The sequence below is a fragment of the Terrapene carolina genome, unplaced genomic scaffold (assembly GCF_002925995.2).
Source record: "Terrapene carolina triunguis isolate 2854851 unplaced genomic scaffold, T_m_triunguis-2.0 Scaffold89, whole genome shotgun sequence".
NCBI classification, from domain to species: Eukaryota; Metazoa; Chordata; order Testudines; family Emydidae; genus Terrapene; species Terrapene triunguis.
In genome coordinates this window covers 22548661-22565794 of record NW_020664440.1, presented here as the reverse complement: position 1 = coordinate 22565794, position 17134 = coordinate 22548661, and the positions used below count along the sequence as shown (strand labels likewise).

At 46.1% G+C, this 17134-nt stretch overlaps 1 protein-coding gene across 4 annotated transcripts in view; it reads left to right on the top strand.

The window, feature by feature from the left end:
- NCKIPSD (NCK interacting protein with SH3 domain) overlaps window positions 1-17134 on the top strand; it is a 94165-nt gene that overhangs the window by 67367 nt on the left and 9664 nt on the right. For all 4 annotated transcript variants that reach the window (XM_026650393.2, XM_026650392.2, XM_026650395.1 and 1 more), the window contains 3 exons: window positions 2374-2544; window positions 4284-4370; window positions 6130-6268. In XM_026650393.2, coding sequence (XP_026506178.1) covers window positions 2374-2544; window positions 4284-4370; window positions 6130-6268 — 397 coding nt within the window. The remainder of the gene's footprint in view (window positions 1-2373; window positions 2545-4283; window positions 4371-6129; window positions 6269-17134) is intronic.

The following is a 17134-nucleotide window of genomic DNA, read 5'->3' as shown; positions in this document are numbered from 1 at the left end:
AGTGCTGTACTAATATGAACTAATCTGTTATTAATTATTGACACAACTGGCAGGTGAAATGAAAATCTGCCAGTTCTGAGTGTGAGAAAAATGGACTGTATTGCTGGGATCACATCCAAAGAGCTGCTGGCTGAACTTTCAGTTTTGTGGGACAAAACTGTGTCTTGTAGAAGTATCCACTCTGATGATTGACCTGGCTCCAGTAATCCAGGCTGTCGTATGGTACACATCCAGTGCCAGAGCAGTTTCTCTTACTGTTCTTGGCCTGGCAGTCTGCATTTATCCTGTTCAGTTCAGAGGGTGCCCACCCATGTGCTTAGACATCTCATGTGCTTGGTACCTGCATCTAGGAGGAAGGTGGTCTTATTGTTATGGCGTTAGATTTGTACACTGAGAATAATGCAACCCAAGTGGGTGTTGTGAAGTTAAACTATTATTTGTAAAATGTGTTGAGCTGCTCAGATGGGAAGGCAAGTAGTAGTATTACTCTGCCGTATGTTAGGAAAGTGAAAATGGAAAGTAAGCTGACACTTTAGGGTGGTGCCACCAGTGTGGTGGCTTGTTGGTTTTTTTCCCTTAACTATTTTGAAATTGACAGATTGTGGTGGTCAAAACAAGTACAGTAACGCTTCACTTAGTTATCCTGGTTAACGTTGTTTCGTTGTTGCATTGCTGATCAATCAGAGAACATGCTCATTTAAAGTTGTGCAATGCTCCCTTATAACGTTGTTTGGCAGCTGCCTGCTATGTCCACTGCTTGCAGAAAGAGCAGCCCGTTGGAGCTAGTTGGTGGGAGCTTGGAACCAGAGTGGACCGGCAGACCCCCTATCAGCTCCCTGCTCCCCTAAGTTCCCTATGCGGCAGCCGCCCAGCAGGCTATCAATTGCTGGCAGTTCAGCTGTGTCTCTCCTCCCACTGCCATGTGCTGCTCCTGCCCTCTGCCTTGGAGCTGCTCCCGGGAGCCTCCTGCTTGCTGTGGGGGGGGGAGTGAAGAGGGGGGTTAATGTCAAGGTGTCCCCCTTAACCCATCTCCATAGAGCAGGGGGGACACGACAGGGCTCAGGATGGAGGGAGCCTATTGGCAGCAGCTGCTGTCTCAACTTGCTGATCTACTTAAAAAGGCAATGTATTTAGAGTGGGGTCAGCGTACTTAAAGGGGCAGTGCGCATCTCTCTCACTCATATTCTCTCTCTCACACACACACTCTCTCACACACACACACACACACACACACACACACACACACGGTGTGTGTCTCTGTCTGCCATGCTGTCTCCCCTCCCTCCATTTGTGCTGCCTTGTAGAGTGTGAGGCTACATTAACAACAATGTGTTCATCCTTGAGGGCTCAGCCAAGTACTAGTTGATCATTTAGCAGTAAGGCATCTGCCAGGAAATATCCCACCCTCTAACTTCACCACCTCAACCAAGCTTCACAATCATCATTGCTGTGTACAGTATTAAATTGTTTGTTTAAAACTTATACTGTGTGTATGTATATGTGTGTGTGTGTGTGTATATATTAGTCTTTTGTCAGGTGAAAAAAATTTCCCTGGAACCTAACCTCCCCCCTCCCCCCCCATTTACATTAATTCTTATGGGGAAATTGGATTCGCTTAACATCATTTCACTTAAAGTCGCATTTTTCAGGAACATAACTACAACGTTACGCGAGGAGTTACTGTAGAAGCTAGTTGTAGATTATTTTTCCTCTGATGGAAAATAGATAAACCTCTCCACTCAGCAGTGTTCTTCCAAATCATTGACAAAACATGCTCTTTTGCAGCCCCGTGGCACTCCCATTTCCTGTTAACAGCGAGGGAAGGATTTTTATGAACTAAATTATACTTATGTGGTCCATGCAACCCCAGGTATAAATTCCCATGGCTGTAGGAATGTTTTCTGGAGCTGATCAGATGTTAGACTTCTCATTGATCCAACTGAGACAACCAGCTGCTCTGGTGTCCAGCCTTATGTTTCTGCACTGGAACCTCTGATGAGAACTAAGCATGATTTTCATACCCTCTGAAAAAAAAACTGCCTCTTCAGCATTGTGGTCAAGGTTTTGGAGATGTAAAGATGATTTCTGACTCTGCACCAGTCCTGGAGCTTCCTTTCACTGATTCAGTAACTTCATTATCTTTGCAAGAATGGAAGGGGGAGAGAACCAGAAAACAGTGTTTGGAAGCTGAAGTAGCAGAGTTGGGTGTGTGGGTGTGTGTTAAACTCACTGTCCACCTGCTGCCAGTTATTATTTGAATGAAGTGACCTCTCAGGACTGAGGTAAAGGATACCCATGGAAACAATTACTCTCCAAAAAACTGCTAACTATCGGGACCCCTATTACTGGTATTTCTTTTCTGTCTTCTTGCAGAATCTGAGTTCTGGGCTGCCTTCAGGGCAGATCTGCCATGATGAGCAGCGGCTTGAGGTGATCTTTGCAGATCTGGCCAGGCACAAAGATGATGCCCAGCAGCGCAGCTGGGCACTCTATGAGGATGAAAATGTCATCTGCTGCTATTTGGAAGAGCTGCTCCGTATCTTGGTGGGTTGCTTTCTTAAGTAGGTTTAGTGAAGCTGAGATCCCCTTGTAGATTTCCTCTCTCAATATTCTTTCCTTGGGGCTTGTCCGTGTGGGGAGTTAGTGTTTGGCAAGCCAGGCGAGACTCGACCGTGCACCAGCTTGCTGCAGAGTAACTCGTTGTTTGGTCACTGCTCCAGTGCAGTAAGAGTCCTGGAGTGTGACTTGAAAGCACAGTATGCTGAGGTGCACTGTGGGACTTTTGCTGCTCTATAGCAGTGTCCACACAGTGAGTTACGGTGGAGCAAGCTGGGGCATTGCAGAGTCACATCCTGGCTTGCGCCACTCTAATTCACCCTGTAGACAAGCCCTTAGTGAAATCATCAGACAGCTGTTCAAGGGATTATGTTGCCATTTATTAATAACGGGTGTTAAACAAGCCCTGCCATATGTATGTGTACATATACTGTAATGCAGCCTGGGACTTAAGTTGCAAGCTTTTGAATAAGGCTCTGTCTGCCTGGGGTCTGTCGTGCTTAGGAACCATGGTTAAATCCACCTTGCAAAATTATCATCCATCCATGTTTTACAGTGCTAAGTTCTTTATTCACTCGTCTTTAAAAAGTAAATAAATAGCCACCAAAAACCTCCTCCCCAGACACACTGCAAGCTCAGTTGAACACTGTTCCACTGGAAACTTGTTTCATGGTTTGGCTGGCCAGCATGCACAGGTCAAACAGTATCAGTGTTCTAGCCTAAGCCCTAACAACGTGCTAACACTGCCTGGTCCTGCCCATGCTGGTCTTTAAACTGTGAAAAGTGTTACTGGGACTGTTTAAAAACACTGTTTCCAACACTCTGTGAAGGCCAGTGTAGAAGGTCCTAACTCTTAATTCCTTCTGAACACATGAGCTTCAGCTGCTTCTCCAAGGGCACATCTACTCTGCGGACGATAAAGCAGCACAGCTCTGGAGCTACAGCTGTGCCTTAGTGTAGATGCTTGCTATGTCAACAGAAGGGGTTTTTCTGTTGATGCCATCAATCCATCTCTCCAAGAGACAGTAGCTAGGTTGACAGAAGAATTCTTCTGTCGACCCCTAGCTGCATCCACAGTGGGGGCTAGGTCAGCACTTAGGGCATGAAGATTTTCACAGCCCTGAGCAACGTAGCTAGGTTGATCTAATTTTTAAGTGAAGACCAGCCCTAAAACATACAGCTCATCAGATGGGCTTAATCCAGCTTCTTCTGTTTCTCCTCCCTCTCCCCCCACTAACTCTGCAGGGTGAGATCTGCCAAGTTTGAGGAAGACCATGCAAGCGTAACCAAAATGTTTATAGATTATAGATTGCAAGCATCGTGTGCGTGTGTCTCACATAACAAGCCCAGCGCTGACTGGGGCTTCTGGGTGCAACTGCAACACAAACAGTATTTTCAAAACCCATCTTGATTCACCTTTTTCAGATGCTTTCAGCATGTAAGACACGCAGGGAGAGACTCTGCACGGCACTAAGGCAGTTCCAGGAGTTCACTTTGATACGGAATCTCTAGGGCAGCTGTTTCCTCAGGCACAGTCCTTGTGCTTCCCTCCTAATTTCTTTGTAGGGTGGTTGGGCCGTGGAGACTGAAGTCCTGGGGATGGAGGAGCTGGTGGGATGGGAACAGTTCTTTATCCAGCCTGACTTGGGGCCTCTCTGTGTTCCAGATAGAGACCCTTTGGCTTCTCCAGTATGCCAACAATCTCACTTGTTCGATTGTGTTTCCAGACAGATGCAGATCCTGACGTTTGCAAGAAAATGTGCAAAAAGAATGAGTTTGAATCAGTCCTGTCCCTTGTGGCATATTATCAGATGGTAAGAGGTGTTGCATTCTTCCTATCTTCTATTGGAGGTTTCCCTGTAGACCCAAAGGAGAAGGGTTAACAAGCATGAATGTATGTAAAACTTTTCCCTGTTTGGACAGTTTGCTCCCTGAACTAGACTGAGTTTCAGAAAATCCTTCTTGCACACTTAGGTAACTATGTATTATACTTGTGGGTTGTGCAGAGCTTACGTGGACGATGAGGAGGTAGGACTTGAGTCTAGTTTCAGGAGCAGTATCTAGTACTGTACCTGTAAGCAGTCGGAAAGGTAAAGGTTGCCGCTTTCTTTTTAGCGCCACAAAGGAACAGAAGCAGCAGCTCTACTATAGTCTAGAGGAAGGATTTCTGAGAATGCCTTGGGAAAGCCGACAGGCTGTGGCTTCTCCTCTCTTAATTGATGCATGGCTCTACATCAGTAAACAGCTCTGATTAGGAAAGTGGGTTGTGAGGAGCCGCCCTGGGACTGAGGAAGGAAATTGATGTTCAGAGGAAGAAGTGGGGAGTTTGCCTTCCGTGCCTATAGAAATATTTCTCTGCCCCATTCCCTTCCTAAGGCTCACTGCGGTAGCACTTAGACATGGATAGAAGATTCTTCCTTAGTCCCCAGCCACAGCACAGCAAACAGTGCAGTCAGCTTTTAATAAAACATTGCTCTGTATAAACCCAGAGCTTGGCTATGGAAGAGGCTGCAACATGTTTGAGAGAACTGGGAAGCCCAGTCAGGAGTACACAGCCCAGGCTGCTGGCTTTCCCAGTGCATTCTTGCTCTCCATGGTGTGCTCTGTGAACGTGATTTCACAGGACGAATGACCATATGGAAAGTGGTACAGTTACAGGATTCCTCTCTGTTCTTCTGGGTTTCTTTTGATCTCTCTGACCACTTTGTCGGCTGGTGTTTGGAGTGATATCAGGTGAAGCTTAGCCTCAGGGCTCAGGGAGAGGGTGGGCTTCAGGATCAAGCAGAACCACTGCCTTGAAAAGAGACTTGATGATGGGAATTTCTGCTTTGTGCACTCAAAGCCTTCTGATTAAAAACCCATTCTCTCAGCATGAAACCTGACAACTTTATAGCAGCCCTTCAAGGTCCTTTTCATTAATTATCAGAGATGCTGCAAAATTGGTTTAGATTTCAATAGATCCTGATAGATCTTGAGGTGCTAAAATTCCTTTTCAGTTCCACACTCAGCACTTCACTATGATTATTCCCGAAGTAAAGGGGGGCGGGGTTGCAAGCTATAGGTCTTCTAGGAGCACTGTATCGGCCCCCTCCTTACCGGGGTCATGAAAGCTCTGCATCCCTGTAAGAGGCACAGGCATTCAGATTGAATCAGATCTGGTTTTGGTGGGGCCAAAATAGGATCTTACACCCTAGGCTCTCTTCATCTGTCTCGTCACAACAGTCAAACTGCGGATGAGGTGCACGGTATTTCAGGTGTGAGCTATTGCTGCCCTGTATCTTTTGTTAGCATCGATAGTACAGGCATTAGTAGCTGATTCCAGCACAAAGATGAGTTTTAAAAAAAATCTGTACAGTTTTTAAAAGCTGGTATTGGGGCTAGATCAACTTGTACACTGGAAAGATCTGTGCCATATCTGATAATGGGTTGAAACGTTGGGCTGCCTAGCGCTTCTGCTCACTCACCTGCACTGTCACAGTAAGTGTGGACTTGCAAGCTCCCTGCTTGGCTTCAGTCTTGAACTGAGTACTCAGTTGTGATTTTGTCTAATTGGAAGGATTCCTTTCTTTCTAGGAACACCGAGTGCCACTGCGGCTGCTGCTGCTGAAGTGCTTTGGAGCAATGTGCAACTTGGACGCTGCTATTATCTCCACTCTCGTTAACTCCGTCCTGCCAATGGAGCTGGCTCGTGACATGCAGACTCATACGCAAGGTGAGCCGTAGTTATGGACTGCTCCTAGATGTGACTCCCTAGGGGCATGGCTTTCCATGAGAAAGGTTACGTGCTGTTGGGGAATTTACATTTTGGAATTCTGGCCCATCCTGAGCTTCCAGTTCAGTGTGCCCTAAGCATTCTAGGGGAGACATGTACGCTTATTTTAAAATAAGTATAAAATTAATTAAACCTTATAAAACCTAGCTTTGGTTTTAATCCTTTGATTTAGGGCTAAATAAATAAATATTTTATATATTATAGCACCCCACATTCTTGCTGTTGAATATACAGTTATGCAGGAAGTGCCATAAATTAATATCATTTCAGCTTATTCTTTATTTCTGCCAAGTGTTGCTTTGAGTCTTTCAGCTTTCTGTTTGTTTCATGGTGATAATGGAAGATGCATGCAGATCCTTGAGGAAGAAATCTGGCCTCTTTCAGGCAGGCTTTGTCTCTGTACACCACCCTTTTCACCCCATTGCTAAGTGTGCATCCCTTGCTGACGACTGGAGAGATGTCCTGGCTAAAATGGAATAACCCTCCTTGCGATTAGTCTTGTTGCTCATTAGTGTCACCAATGTGCTTGGAATGGATGGTGATACTGAGGCTTCCAGTTAGTGCAGAGTGTGTAGGCATAGCTCCTGTCATAGATTCATAGGTCTTCTCTCCTTCCGTTGGTCCTTCATTAGGGTCAGGAGCTACTCTGCCAGGGGTTTAAACATGCGAGACTCCGAGAAGCTGAAGATGGGGATAAATCCCATCTATCGTTCCACCAACACTAGGAGTCAATGCAGGATTGTTCCTGACGCTATACTTCCTAGCCACTTGTCCAGTCAAGTTTTCAATGCAAGCAGTGGAGGTTCTACTCCTTCCCTGGGGTGATGTGACCCAACACATCTCACCAGTATGACAGTTCACTTTACTAAGTATAACTCTTCCTTTCTTTAATTTATCCCTTAAACCTTGAACCTGTCCCTCAGAGGAGTGTGTGCAGGTAGCCTACGGGAGGTGGTGTATGAGTGAGGCCATGCAGAGCACGTTCTGGATGCATGCTGTGTGCCTGGGTCCCAGGTAAAGGACAGATACAGAAGCTGACGCTTCATTAAGATTAACAGCAAACCTGCCTCCCTGGGGTCATCAGCACCATTGGCCTGGGAACACACATACTCACTCTCCCTCCCTCTGAAGTCAGCTGAATTCGGATCCCTCATATAGCCTGAGCATATCTGAGAACTGGTTGCAAATGAAAGCATCCTGCAATGACAGGAATGGGCTGGCTCTGGTGTGTAGGGCTCTCACTATAGGTTGTTCCAAAGGCACTGGATTCAATACTCTTCCAGGTGCGCTCCTAATAAATTAAAGCTGGTTTATTCTGCTGACTTTCTCATCTACTATCTGAAACTAGACAGCTGAAAACAACCCCTCCTTACCAGGGGCTGGCGGGAGGAACTGGGGGTGGGAGACATGTGAAGCTAATGTGTCAATATGTACAGTTTAATTGAGAGAATGGGTGGTGCTTCCATCTCAAACACAAAGAAAACTGTTTAACAAGCCCCTCTAGGCTGCTGCTGCTGCCTCTTAGAAAAAACCTTACAGCTGGAAACTCCCCTGAGAGCTTGTTCACTTTTCCAAGCTGAGCGTGGTTCTCTTTTGCCTTGTGTTACACGATGCCCGTGCTCAGTGCAACCCTCAGTGCAGGGCGTGAGGACACTGTCACAGTCTGCCTGCCTCTCCCCTGTGTGAACTGTCAGATGCAACCCAGAGAAGGAAAGCATTAATTAAAGCTGTGTGGAAATGGAGCAATGGACTGTGTCCTCCTTTGCTTCAGATGTAACTCTAAAAACCCCTCTGAGCTGGGAGGGAATAACGGGAATGTCTGTCCTTATCCTTATGCAAATGAAATGGAGCCCCCTCTTTCCCTGGAAGGAAGAGGATCAGGCCGCTTCCAAAGTCTGTCTGCAGCTTAGACTTGTCTAGCTCTGTGGTGTGGAGCAGTGGACTGACAGCTGAACTAGGGAATGGTGTGCAGTTAAAACCAGGGACAGAAGGGTTACTTATTTCTCACCCTCACTCCTGAATGCACTATACAGCGTAGTCTCACTCTGCATGCACTAGAACTACACCGCTGCCAAGGATTCTGCCTTCCCAGATGGATGTATTGATGTACATATTCTCTGCAGAAATCTGCCCTGTCTATTCCTGTTGGTTTTGGTGGAAAAGCTCCGTTTAGCTAGGTTTCTATAATGCAGGAGGGAGCGTTAAGAGGTTGTAGTAAATACAGGTCAAAAATAGACTCTGGTCTGATCCAAAAGACAGATTTTCAAACCTCTGCCTCCATAGGATTTAAATAATGAATTAAGGGCAACTCAGCACTTAACCAGCTGCTAATACTGCTTAAACAGAATAGTTTGTCTGTGCTGAACAGGTCCCATCTGTAATAGGTTGTGCTGCCTTTACTGTTATGCCATTTTCCCTTCACGTATTTCTCTTCTCTTTGTAACCAGAGTTCTGGGGCTCGGGGCGTGGGGTTGGCTTGAAGATTGGTTTACTTTAAAATGTTTTTTAAAAGTTCCATCCATGTGGTTCCCAGACTCTTCAAGCACCTGCCAGTTTAAGCAGATCTAATTGACCTGATCAGCAGCTGGATACTCTGGTGATGGACACTAGAAATGGTACTACGCCCAGTTAAGATCTCAGCTATACTACTACTTCCCATCCCTTGGATGGCAGGCCACTCTTGCCAGACCTTATGGAGTTTAAGTGTAGGCTAGAGTGCACACAAATGAGTGGGAATTGGATAGTTGCCAGGGGCCAAGCACAGAGATTCAACACTAATGACAGGAGTAGGAGACCAGAGTGCCAGTTACCAGAGCTTGGAGTATCAGTGAAGTGGTTAATTTTCTTACGGTAGCCTTCGGTAATTTTGCTATCTCCGGATTCTCTGGGACTAAGGAGGAAGAGCAATTAACTCTGAAAAGCCATGACATTTTGTAATGAGAAGCAGTAGCAATGCCAGTCAGTACCTTAAATGGTAAACAGCCTTCTCTGCTTTCCAACACTCAGATCTCAGGTTGCTATTCCACTATCCTTTGCCTTAGCAAGCCAAAAAGCTATCTCTGATCTTCCTTTTCTTTTCTGAGACCACTATTGGATCAGCCTGTCTTCAGTGGAGGATGTGGAGAACATAGAAGGCTTATGCATTATTCTTAGGAAATGTTATTTTTTGTGACTCAGTTTAATCTTGTGCTGGTTGTTACCTGGTCTCAAAGGGTTAAAGTCTGTCTAGAGAGATTCTCTGGAAGCAGGGAATAGGCAATCAGAGGGTTAGGTGTGTGTCATGTAGCCATGTCTGGGATTGGTAACTGGGCTATCAGGAACTGTCAGCAAGTGAATGGAACTGCCATGAAAATACAATGGAGCCTGACAACTAGACCATAGAAGTTGGTCCTCACTCACCTTGTCTCAGCCAAACCACTAACTTTTTGGAATGTGGATGAGAGATGACTTATCTGATCATAGTCCCTCCTCTGCCTGAACTTGGAGAAGGAGCAGTACCCATGAAAACAGGCCAGGTGACTGGGACTCGAGGCAAAAAGACAATTGTTTAGGGGCTTCTGTTAGTAACTTGCCCTCCACAGCGAGGGAGCCTTCTCTAATCTGGGTCTCCTGAGCTCCGCTGTGGGCCAGGCAGTAAGAAAGATGCTGTCTGACAGAACCCAAAGGGGTTTCTGTGATCCGATCCAACCCATCACAACCCCATCTCTCTGAGGCAGCCTGCGTGGAATTTACTTAGTTCCAGGGAAATGGATGTGATGGTCTTTGTTCCCAACTGAAGGATAACAGCTTATACAGGGTAAACTCATAAATTGTTCGCCCTCTATAACACTGATAGAGAGAGATGCACAGCTGTTTGCCCCTCCCTCCAGGTATTAATACATACTCTGGGTTAATTAATAAGTAAAAAGTGATTTTATTAAGTATAAAAAGTAGGATTTAAGTGGTTCCAAGTAATAACAGAACAAAGTAAATTACCAAACAAAATAAAATAAAACACGCAAGTCTAAGACTAATACAGCTAAATGCAGGTAAATCTTACCCTCAGAGATGTTCCAAGAAGCCTCCTTCTAGTCTTGGCCCAATCCTTTCCGCTGGTACAGTCCTTGTTCCAGTTCAGGTGGTAGCTAGGGGATTTCTCATGACTGCAGCCCCCTTTTTGTTCTGTTCCACCCCCTTATATATCTTTGGCACAAGGCGGGAATCCTTTGTCCCTCTCTGGGTTCCCACCCCTCCTTCTAAATGGAAAAGCACCAGGTTAAAGATGAATTCCAGTTCAGGTGACATGATCACATGTCACTGTAAGACTTCGTTATCCACTTGCCAGCACACACGTATACAGGAAGACTTACAAGTAAACAGAGCCATTTACAACCAATTGTCCTGGTTAATGGGAGCCATCGAGATTCCAAACCACCATTCATGGCCCACACTTTGCATAACTACAATAGGACCTCAGAGCTGGATTTTATATTCCTAGTTTCAGATACAAGAATGATGCATTCATACAAATAGGATGAACACACTCAGTAGATCATAACTTTTGCAAAGATACGTTACATGGCATATTAACATAAAACATATTCCAGCTATGTCGTATTTACACTCATAAGCGTATTTCTAGAAAGCGTTATGGGAAGCAACATCACAAAGGTCATGGAATTTACTGTGTCTCTAACTCACAGCCTGCCCATACCAGCCAAGCAGTCTGTGTAATGGAAAGGACGGATGTGGCTGAATGGTCCAGTGGCAGGAAGTTGAAGCTAGACAAATTCAGACTGGGTGTTTTTCTAAAAGATCTGGTCTAGGAATTATTTTGGTGAAGTTCTCTGGCCTGTGTTATAGAGGAGTTCAGACTAAGATGATCACAATGCTTCCTTCTGGCCTTGGGAAATTAGGGTTGAGCCTAATGCGGTGCCCTCTGCACTCCTCTGTGCTTAGACTCTGACATTATGCATTTCAAAAGGGGAGTGATTGAAAAATGCTTTAAGCTTAGAGCAGCACAGTGCATATTGGGTTAATGCAGCAAGGGCTTAGTTCATTATGCTTATACCATATAGACTTTCTCTTTAAATTACATTGGCTTATCAGCCATACACAATGAGTAAGGCTACGAGTTTCTCACTGAAGTCATGGATTCTGTGACTTTCTGTGACTTCTGCAGCAGCTGGTGCTGGCCCAGGAGCTGCAGGGACACGGAGCTGGGTAGGGAGCCACGCCAACCGTGTCCCCAGTACCAGCAGGGGTCCTGGGCCATGCGCCGCAGCCTGGCCCTCCCTCCATCAGTAGCACGGGGGTCCGTGCTACAGCCTCTTCTCCCCCCCCCCCCCCCCAGTACCAGCGGGAGTCCCAGGCCACGCGCCATGGCCCAGCCCCTTTCTCCTCCAGCACCAGAGGGTGTCCCAGGTCACCTCGACCCCTCCCCCAGCACCCGTGGCGCCCCCGGACTGTCTCCCCCTCGCCCAAGTTTTAGTCACGATAGGTATTTTTAGTAAAAGTCATGGACAGATCACGGGCCCGTGAATTTTTGTTTACCGTCTGTGACCTGTCCATGACTTTTACTAAAAATACCCATGACTAAAATGTAGCCTTAACAATGAGTATGACACATTGCATTTCTTTCTGTCTGACTTGGAAAGGCTTGGAGCTGCAGCTCTGATTGTTTGCTGTAGCAGGATGCTTGCCTCCAGTTCAAGGTTACTCCTGGTTTGCTGCCATCTAAAAATAAACTTTCTCTTGCATCCATCACTAATTCATAAAGTTTGTCTCCAGGCGGATGTTTTCGTGCTATACTCAGTGGTAGGGCAGTGCTGCAGCATTCAGCCTCTCTCTGCCCTTCATCTGTGCAGTTAAGGTAGACTGGCCATCCCTTCCTTTGGAGCCCCTCGGCATTGCTCATTAACTGGCCAGAGGGGTCACTGTTCCCAGGGGCTGTGTGGCTCCCAGTGCTGCCATCCAGTCTGGTTCCCTTAGAATGGAAGCGTCAAGCTCCGATAGTAGCTGACTTGTGCGTATCCTTGCTGAGCTCCATGTGAGTGGAGCATCGTAATCCTGTTTGACATGTACCCAGCTTTCTTTGTGGAATGGGGTCATCCTATAGCTCTTCTGGTAGAATCTGGCTTCCCTACAGCATAATCTGTCTTCACTATTGGACAACTAGAACGCACCACTGTGGTGGATACAGGTGGGGCGGGGACTGAAACATTTTCATTTTCTCCTGTTGGACTCCTGCCCTGCAACTTCCCAGGATATGTCTACACTGTGTTTTAAAACCCTGTGTCACTGAGTCCCAGAGTCAGGGACTGCAGCCTCAGACTCGCGCGATGGTGCTGAAAACATCAGCACTGTAGATGTTGTAGCTCCAGCTGGAGCTCAGGCTCTGAAGTTCAGGGAACAGGGGTGGGCTTCAGAGCTGCAACTTCATCCCCAACGCCTACACTGCTGTTTTTAGTGGCATAGTGTGAGCTCCGCAAGCCCGAGTCAGTAGACTTGGACTCTGAGACTCATTCTCAGTATCCCCTCCCTCCCTCCCTCACCTTCACCTGATGTCTTTAAACTGCAGCTGCATTCTACCAGTATAAGCCTTTTGATCCATGCAGTACTGTAGTGTTTAGGCATCAGAGAAACCCATCAGGAAAGGCTCCCATTCTGCCTAAAGGAGGTGTTCCCTGGCTTAGGTGGCAGGAAGCAGAGACTGCTTTTAGCTGGGGTAGCTTTACAAAGTCGGGTCTGGATCCTGTGTTGCCTTGTTATGCATGCCAGGTGCACCTCATCACGTGTGTGTTGCCTGGGCTGCCAAAAAACCCTGTGTGTGCTGATGTTCCATTCACTTCAATGGAAAGTTTATTTAAACAGCAGCTCATCATAAAGCAGGAGGGCTCCAGCCACAGAGAAAGCGAGTGGTGAGAAGTGATAATATGGGCCTGTATTCTTGCCCCTGACCAACCTGCAGGGTGTTTTGTTTCCTGTCACCCAAAGATAGCTTTGTAAGGCTTTACCAGTATCCACATACCATTTTGGAGCTAAGCACTGAGATTCCTGTCACAGAGAACTAACTGCAAACAGTACCGTGAATGAAATGACCTTGAATCGGGAAGTGACTTAAGCTTATTTTGGCCCTAGGAATTTGAGAATAGCAGCTCCTCCATTGTCTGATATATTGTAGAGTATCTAATCCCTTTTGTGGCTGGTAGGGGCCAGAGCAATCCATGCCAACCCTCAAGCAACTGGGGATTGTAAAGCTGGCTGCAGGAGTTCCACAGGATCCTCCCTGACTAGTTACAGAGGAACACTTGAGGCTCAAGCTCTCTGCAAGGATCCCGGATGCCTTTGATGAAAAAGCCTTACCCTGGGGTTGATGCAAGCACGTTGGCTGCTGTCCAGGTCTTCTGACAGATGCTTTGTTTTTATTGCTCCTGGACAGTCATTTTCCTGTGATGCTGCTGGCTTGCAGATCTCTCAATGTGTTGTTAGAAGGGTTTATAAGAAGACACAGTGAGGCAGAATTAACCAGAACAATTCTAAGGAAAACAGACGGATAATCTCCTCTGTAATCACGACCATTCCGTGTTGCAGTTCAATATACACACAACTCTACTATCAAATCTTTTCATTTGAGCATTGGAGACAATCCTCGCCAGTGCTTAATTTGTGCCAGGGCTGAGCCCTGGCACCTTTAGCAGTTCATAGCCCCGGCACTTCTGTGTCAGTTATGAAAGTTTAAAAAAAAAAATTGCTTGAGCCCTGGCACCTCTTTCATTACAAATTGAGCACTGATCCTCCCCTACCCAGCTTTTCTATTGCTGCATTTTGAGGTGGGGTAGGGTGGGGTTTATGAAGACCTTCAAGAAGCTTCAGAAAATATGTTTCAGCAAAGGGCTCTCTTGCAGAATACCACAGCGAGTTTGAGAAATCTGTGGCAGGAATTCACTAGCATGCCTTACTGCCCCTGGTAACCACTTGAGCTGTGTGCGTGCCATCTGATGTCAATAGAGTCCCTCAGCTGAATTACAGTCTTGTATTCTTTCAAAAGAATTGTATTAATGCTTTTTTTTCCCCATCTGGCCATTGTTATGATCCTAAAAAAAAAAAGTCATGATTGATTATTGCCTCAGTTCTTCAACACAGGGCTGGCATTGTAGAGGATACAGTGAGTGTCCAGCATCTTGAATGGGGCTAGGGAAGGTTGGAATGCCCCAAAACATCAGCCTATCATTCAATATACTGATAATAAACCATGTACTTGCTTCCGTATTGAGTGATTACACTGCTCTCAAGTCAGCGTTTATTCATGTTCCAGTATTGCCTTTAAAGCTCAAGCACAAACCAGAGCCTTAGTAGGAACACAGGAAGAGTCCAGCATACTGACTCTGACAATGGCCCCCACCAGGTGCTTCAGAGGAGGATGTAAGACAATTACACCTGGACAGTTATGACAGGAAATTTCTTCCCAACTCCAGGTAATGAGGATCGGCGACTGGTGCCTTCCCATATTGTGTGAGTACCAGCTAAAGGGAAGGACACGTGGCCACCCCACATGTCTCCTCTGACCAGTGACTCTTCCCGCCCTGTGCCCAGCCCAGGGCCACAGCACTCTCCCTGTCCCACGTTCCCTGTGGGGGGGGGAGCTCTGTCCTTCTCTCCCTGCATCTCCTCTTTCTCCCTTCCCCTTCTCCCCCCACACGTTCAGCTGCTGTCCCTGTCCCTGGCAGTTGGGTGGGAAGTGGAATGGAGCTGCTTCTGCCTGAAAGAGCCTGGCTGGGAGGTGAGTGCGTGTGTATGTGAGAGCGAGCCTCCCAGCCAGGCTCTTTAAGGCAGAAGTGGCTCCATCCTGCTCCCCGCCCAGCTGCCAGGGACAGGGAGAGCAGCCGACCATGCCAGGGGAGAGGCACAGGGAGAGAAAGACAGAGAGCCTCTCCCTCCCTACTCCCCGCTGGCCCATCTGGGGAGTCACTTGACCCCTCCCTGCCCCATATTCTCCTTACGCATCCCCTCTAATTGCACATTCCCATTATCCATACAAATGTCCAGTTCTTTTTTTAAAATTAAACTAAGCTGTGGCCTCAGTTATACCTTGTAGAAGAGAGTTTCACAGATTCATTCTGAATTTTGTTTTTCAAAATGTCATTGAGTGTCCCTCATTTTTGTATTATGAGACTAACTAGGAGTGCCCGGTTTACCTTCTCAGCCATTCAATCTATAGACCTCTATCCAGTAATCTTTTAATCTTAATAATGCTGTAATATTTTTGGTTAAGCGTCATTGACCTAGACACCATCTCTGCCCAGGGAGTTTACAATCTGAAGAGTTCTGGACAAGCAGCTTATGTGTGATGGTGTGTGTTTGACTCCACACTTCAACTGGATTCCCTCAGTCTGTGTGTAAGAGACCATTAGTATAGATTTCTTTTCAGGAGCATTAGACTGTATATGGTTCTTTGGCACCTTCTTCTCATGATACAGCTACTGCACTCAATAATGATCACCAGGTTTCAGTCAATTCCGTAGCAGTAAGATACCACAGTGATAGAATTGTAGTCTGTACATGCAAGAACAAACTCTGTATGGCACAAGACCCTTCGCAGATGGTATATTTAGATCTGGCAGGATGGGGGATTGGGTGAGTGCCTCTTGTAGTAAATATGGCATCATTATGGAAATATATGTTGGACGGAAAAACTTTTATCAAATCTACATTTTCAAGGCATAAAAAAAACCTTTCTGTTCAAGGGAGGGGGGGGAAAGAAAAGAAACACCTAGGTTTTATTTATATCAGATGTATAAGTGACCCAATCACTATCAGGTAGATGTAACTGAACATAGTATTTAGCCTTTATCTAGCACTCTGCACTTCCAAAGCACAGCACAAACATTAATGCTCCACTTCCTAAAATCTTCCAGATGGAATTGAGGTGATATATACTGTATTTCATTGTGACATATGCACTGTTGTATGGTTCTTCACTGAAGCACACCAGCTAATTAAGATTCAGGAAAGGCAGTGGTTGTGATTCTGTGGAGCATTCACGTATAGCTACTGCCAGTGCAAATTGTACTAGACTAGCAGGTTGTGGGACAGATTGATGCATGAGACAAGTGTATCCTGGAAAGCCAGCAGAATGCACACCTGGAGTCTTGAGCATTGTGTGCCGCAGTCTCAGGTGACTTTAAATAAACTTAGCCAGAGCTGATCCATTGAAAATGGAAGAATGCAGACACAGTAGCAAAGAAACCTAGCTATGACATATTAACCATTGAAGCAGGAAGTATTTAAAGATGGCTAGAAGGATGGGTGCTTTTCTGATTTCAGTTATTACATAAATTGTTAGAGGTGTCCAGGGACGGCACAGAGGAGATTTTAATTATTCACCTGTCATGTTTATTAGGAGCCTCTTAAGAAAGAAGGAAAAACCAAGAACATTCATTATGATCCCCAAATTGATTGAAAACATATGTCTGCCATGTTCATTCCCACCCTGCTTCTTTTGCCTCTTCCCTTTCCACTGGAGCACTTTAGCTGTTGTGTTGATGTAGTTCAGGAGTGTGTCCTCCAAAGCTGGATGAATTGTGCAGTTTCTATAAAAATAATATGTATCAAAGGAAACTTCAGCCCATCAAACTCCCCTGTCCCCCCCCCCCCCCCCCCCCCCCACACACACACACACACACACACTGTATTTTCCAAACTCTGGGTAAAAAACATGAGAGGGTCTGGATTCTGACATTAGTTACGGAACTGGCCTGTCTTCTCTACAGACGTGCATTCAAACCCTGCCTCGGGTCACAGATGAAAATGGGTTTCCTCTTTTTA